The sequence below is a fragment of the Tetrao urogallus genome, assembly GCF_951394365.1.
Source record: "Tetrao urogallus genome assembly, chromosome: 2".
NCBI classification, from domain to species: domain Eukaryota; kingdom Metazoa; phylum Chordata; class Aves; order Galliformes; family Phasianidae; genus Tetrao; species Tetrao urogallus.
In genome coordinates this window covers 58848210-58854139 of record NC_136814.1, presented here as the reverse complement: position 1 = coordinate 58854139, position 5930 = coordinate 58848210, and the positions used below count along the sequence as shown (strand labels likewise).

At 41.5% G+C, this 5930-nt stretch overlaps 1 protein-coding gene across 1 annotated transcript; it reads left to right on the top strand.

The window, feature by feature from the left end:
* Nucleotides 1–248: 248 nt before the first annotated feature.
* On the top strand, nucleotides 249–5074 carry HINT3 (histidine triad nucleotide binding protein 3; the record flags this gene model as incomplete). The annotated part of the gene is made up of 5 exons (XM_079532642.1): nucleotides 249–404; nucleotides 1161–1278; nucleotides 2560–2629; nucleotides 3406–3532; nucleotides 5027–5074. 5 exons carry the CDS (start codon nucleotides 249–251, stop codon nucleotides 5072–5074), a joined length of 519 nt encoding a protein of 172 aa, XP_079388768.1.
* Nucleotides 5075–5930: the final 856 nt, after the last annotated feature.

Below are 5930 nucleotides of genomic sequence, written 5' to 3'. Positions count from 1 at the left end.
GTGCTTTACACGGCTAGGGTCACCCGCGGGTGCCATGCGCAATTCTAAGCGCACGTAACTTCGGCCCGTGTCAGACAGCCACTGAACTCCCAGCGCTCATTCGCTGCAGCCCTCCGTGCCTGACGGGGGCGCGGACGAGGCCGGGCCGGTCGCGCGCCGCAGGGCCGCCATTGGCGCACGCCGCGAAGACGTGAGGGCGGGTGGGCCCGCGGCCGGTCGCGGGGCGGTGCCTGCCTAGGCGAGGGGCGATGGCGGGCGAAGAGGCCGCGGCCGCCGCCGGCCCGAGCAGCGAGCAGCTTCTAGCCGACGGGAAAGAGCCCGCGAGCGGCGGCTACGACGGCAAGTGCGTGTTCTGCAGGATCGCCCGCCGGGAGGAGCCGGGAACCGCGCTGCTGCCCTGCCAGGTGGGTAGGGGCGGCCCCGCCGGAGGGAGGGTCGCCGCCGTCGCCCTCGTTGTCCTTGGCAGCGCGCTGCCCCGCGCCGCGGCCGGCTCCCCGCGGTGGGGTGGGTTGGCGGGACGAAGCCGTCGGTCCGCAGGGCCGGCCTGCGGCGTGAGGCGGCAGTGCGGAAACGGAGCTGCGGTGACCGTCCTGGCTGAGCTCGGGTGGCAGCTCTCACACAGTGGGAGCACAGAGGGGTTCGCTTATGAGAACTGCCGATCAAACCGAGAAATCCTGCGTGTATGGAGGCCATCTGATCCCCGTTCCCTTTCTGAGGAAGGTGGTGTCTTTATTTCCAGCTAACGGAGGGTGTCACCTTAGGGATCCCTGTCCTGGGGTTGCCATGTAGCCATAGCAGTTGTCTGTTCTTATGGAGGCAGCAATGAAGCATTCCTCAGAAAAAAAGAAATCTTGTTGTTGTTGTACAATGGCTAAAAGTCTAAGGGCGGTCATGGGGCAGGAGCTGTTGCTATTAGATACTGAGGGATTCTGGCTGCACAATGTCAGCTGAGAAAACAAGACTGTGCCCAAGTGCTTCAGCAGGCAGAGTCCAGGACAGCGTGCTTCAGTGTAGTGACAGAAGAAAATAGGCTTTAGTCTTGATATTTTTGCTAGTTGATTCAAATATGATACCAAGTAATATCAAACTGGTATAGGGGAAGGCCAGCTCTGTTACCTGACTTCATCCCGATCGTGTGATGTGTTTGTATTCCTCTGCAGTATGAAGACCTTGTCTGCTTTAGAGATATCAGGCCTGGTGCCCCTCACCACTACCTGGTGGTGCCGGTAGAGCACATGGGAAACTGCAAAACGCTGAAGTCAGAGCATGTGCCCATAGGTAAGGCTGAAAATATGTGTTAGTCTGCTTAGATCAGGGGCAAGTAGTTTTTTCACAGTCTTATGTAGTGTGCTGTCAAGTAAATTACAGCTTTGGACATCTTTTTTTTTTTTTTTGTGGTTGTAAAACACTGAAATGCATGATGTGAGTTGGGTAGGGAGTTACTCTTGCTGGGAAGCTCCTCATGTTTTTTGTGCTATTCTAGAGTAATATTGTGCTAATACAGGAAATCTCTTGTTGTTTGCATGGAGTATAGATGTTTCTGCACTTTGCTGGAAATGCCACTGTATTTTTTTTAAGTATATTTATTCAGCTTCATTGGATTTTCCTAGGTATACAGGCTATTGAAAAAAAAAATGACAATTCTATAAGATACTTGTTTTATAATATGCCATGTTGTTCTTTGGTAAAAGAGATGGAGAGTAAAAAAGACAAACAGTGTTCCAATGAAGTTAGATATCTTTTTTAAAGATAAGGTCGTAAGATATTGTAAGATATTGTGATGTGTTGTCTGCATACTTGATTTTTTTTTTTGTTACTGTTGTTGAAACATCATCCCAGATGTAGTTGTTTCACAAGAAATGCCCAGCTAAGTGTGTTGAGTAACAAGAAAAATTAAATCCATAAATGCATGAACAGATTCTGCTTTGGGGAAAATGACAGGTGCTGCAAGAAAAGCATTGCAGTCGTGTGTTGCAAATTTTTAAATCATCTTATTTGACTTTTTAACGTGGGAGTTTTCTCCAGAAACAACTTCAGTATGTCTTGCTTCATGGCAGTTATTTTATGCTTCTACCTTGGACGTTTTTGCATTAGGCTTTCTTTCTTTTACAGTAATGAAAACTTTGTCCTAGTAATAAGTAGGGCTGATGGTTTAATTGTACTTTATCTTTAATTTTCGTTTCATATCTGAAACTTTCTAATGCCAGACTACAAAGGACATAGAGGTCAACGTCCTGTTGCTGTGTAGAGACGTAACATGAGATTAGTAAACTATAACCTAAAAGTGTCGTTAGTGTCTAAATCACTAACAGTAGTGATTTTCACATCAAACTTTGCACTGCAGTGTTTTGACAATCTGTTTTATTATGAGCAGTTTCAGTATTTCTACTTTGAATAAAGCAAACACTAGCTTGTGTTCTCAATGTAATCATTGTTGAAGTTAATATTTGGTTTTGTTTCTTAAGAGCACCTGCTTCAAACTGTTTGACTCTGAAGTCATGTGATATGTAAAATACTATTTAAGCTAAACAGTAAATGAAATTTGTTTGTATTTAATAGTGAAAAGAATGATGGAAGTTGGAAAATCTGTTCTCCAGAAAAATAATTTTAGTGACTTGAATGATATAAGGTATGTACTTGAGCCTTCCACATTAATTAGTATGTTCTTACTTTTCAAAATGCTATTTTAGATACTGTGTTACAGTTGCAGTGTGATTTCTTGGGTTTGCCTTGACTTATGGAGTGACTTGTTCAGTCTCATGTCCTGGCACTGAATATAAACTCTTTTTTTTTCTGATAAGTTTCCAGTGTTGATTGCATTCCAACTTTGAGATTGTTTCCTGCACGCATGCAGAATAGGGAGGCCAATTCACACAGCTTATCTAAAAGACTGCTCTTCAGTTCTGTGCTGTGTTGAATCCAGTGGTGGATTCCGGGAAAGATAAATTTTGTCACTTTCACCAGGGCACTGCACTGCGTTTCAGAGTTATACCTGCATTCATTTATTTTAAGCCAGTGCGTTTGGTAGCCAACGTGAAGTGAGTTGTAACATAATTTAAATAGTGTAGAGTGCAGCGAGATGGGTCTTCCTGTTTAAAATAGGTAGAAGCTACATGAATGTGGCGATAGTTCACTTTCCAGGTGAAAAACAGGTATGGTATCTAAGGAATATTGCTGGTTTTTAACCCTTGATTTAGCACAGTGTGCTAGATGGATGTGAAGTAAGTTTTTGATGGTCTTTTGGGGGGTTCTGCATGTTGAAAGGAAAGGACAAATTATTTTTCATGCAATGTAAAAAGAAAATGTTATGAGTAAATTTCTTTATTCGGTTGATCTCGAATGTAAGATGTTCCACTTCCTGTATTAACATCACTGGTGTTTTTAACTTCTTTTCCCTTTCTGAAGAATGGGTTTTCACTGGCCTCCATTCTGCTCAATATCCCACTTGCATCTGCATGTCTTGGCCCCAGCAAGTCAGCTAGGATTCTTATCCAGACTGATTTATAGGATCAACTCCTACTGGTTTATTACAGTAAGTGTGATGAGGTTTTTCAGAGATTCTTGACTGCAAGTTGAAAATGCGATATCTTTCTAACGTCCCAAATATTCTTTGAGCAATTATTTTTATCATTACTATAATTATTTGTTATATTTTGCATTACCTATTTGAGAACAGGCAATGGGTAAAATTTAATACCGTTTACACTTACTAATGGAAATAAGAGTGACTAACATTACCAGCAAACCGTGCAGTAGTTCTGGATTTAAAACGTAGCTTTGTGATTTGCTTCTGACTATTTATTTAATATGAAAAGATTTATTGGAATGTGATGGTTGAACAAAGACACGTATAACACATAGCCCAATTTAGATGAAAAATATGGCCACCTAACGGGTGCTTTTATCATTTCATACATTTTTTACTCATCTCGCCATCCTTAGAGTGAAATAAATGTTTGCTGTACCGAAGCACTGTTTGTACTGTTTACTGTCTGTAGAGATTAGCAAGGAGATTGAATTGGCACTGCCTAAATCACTGCTCAAAAACCTTTCTCCTCAGCAGAGGACGTGTCCTTGCTGGAGTTTTAGCTCCAGCATCCTGGTGTCATTGAGCAACCCCAAGGCAAAGATGCTGACAAAAATCTCTCCTAAAGATGATTATGGCAGCCTGTTTAAGAGGAAAAAACTCAGCTTCTTTGTGGTGGTAGCTTGTTGGAGATCTCACCTGTCTTGAATTAAGGAGATCGGTGTGTAGTGTAGCAGAGCAGCACAGAGGAAAAAAAAAAAAACAAACCTATGGCTTGTCTAGTTATACTGCTTACTATTTTGGATTAGCTCAGGGGTCTCCGTACCAGGGTTGGTTATCCACTGTGGATTCAATCCAAAAGAGATTTTGCCCAGTTGTCAAGTTGGAAAATGTTCTTGAATTGTCAGGGCTTTTTTTAGTTGCATACAATGCAAATACCTAACAATGTAACAGTCCCAGCTGTGTGGTAGATGCACAAATCATATGATGAGAAAAAGCATGTATAGGCCTAGTGACATAACCAAAGAATGAATGTTTCCAATGACACAAACAGCACACAAATGCTCTCCATCACTCAGTAATATGTATGACTACAGTGCAGTTGTGAGGTGTGAAGAGGCCACAAGATGCTGTTCTGGAGAGTGTCCCAAGGAATTCCAGTTCTTATAGGTTGGTTGTTCTGGGCGCTGTCTTCCCAGGTCCTTAAAACGTGATAGTTTAACAGTGATTACTTTGCTCAACCATCTTCTGACTTTCATAGTTGTTGTTTTTTGTTTGTTTGTTTTTTCCCTTTTCTCATCACCTAGTGGGAGTTTAGTGAAAACACGACAAAGTCAGCTTCTTAAAACAGTCATGGTATTTTACTTTGTGTGCTTTATCCGTAAAAATGACAAATATATGCTGTCTGTCAGTGTCGTGCTGTTACTATTTTTGAAGTGCATTTTTCAGCCAGCTGACGGTCTGCTGCATAGTTAATGTGTTGTGTTCTCTCTTTCATAGGCTGAGCAACTGATTGAGCGACTGCAAACTGAAAATGCTGCCAGCTGAGAGCACTCTTAGCCTTGTGTCATTAGCCATTTTATTCTTTGTCTTTGAACTCTGATTTAAGGTTGCACAGTTTGTTGCCAATTATATACCAGGATAAAAAAGGCTTAATTCCTTATGAGGAAATACTGAACATAGAGCTGTCAACCTAATTCTCACGTTTGGGTTCTTCAGAAGTCTGCATATTTCTCTGACAATAAGGAAATGCATTTTAATTATGATTTTATATATGCATATACATATATATGCATACATAATACATACACATATGTAGGCAACTTTTCCCAGTAGAATGTGGGGTATAGCAGCAGAATGCACTCTAAGGAAAGAGGTTTGTAGTAACAGCATGCACATGGTACTGAAGGTAGTATTTGCTGTGGAATCTAGCTTTTATTTTAAAGATGCATCATTCTGGAATTGCAGGGAACATTTAAAGTATTTTCAGTTTCTGTCTGTTCTTGTATGATATATTACCTATGCCTGGTTAGTAGTAGGTACCTGGTTAAAAGTACACTACTAACTTTTCTGGTGCTAAACCACTTCAATATATTGCCCATCTTACTTGCATGGCAGTGATGTAGTAAATGTTAATACAGTATGTGCCAGAGATGTGATAGTGCTAAAGCATAGAGTGTTGTTTACTTGGATGTGTAAGTGGTTGTATGTTGGACCTGCGGATTGTTCCCCTCTCATGTGCACAATATTTTTAATTAGTTTCTGTATGTTTACAAATATGTGAAGAGTTCAGAAGAATTGATTTTAAAGCACTGCTCTTCTGCATAGTGGTAGAAGAAATTTAAAAAAAAAAAAAAAAAAAAAAGAAAACCACCCAGATTTTGAGATTTTTCTGATATTGTTC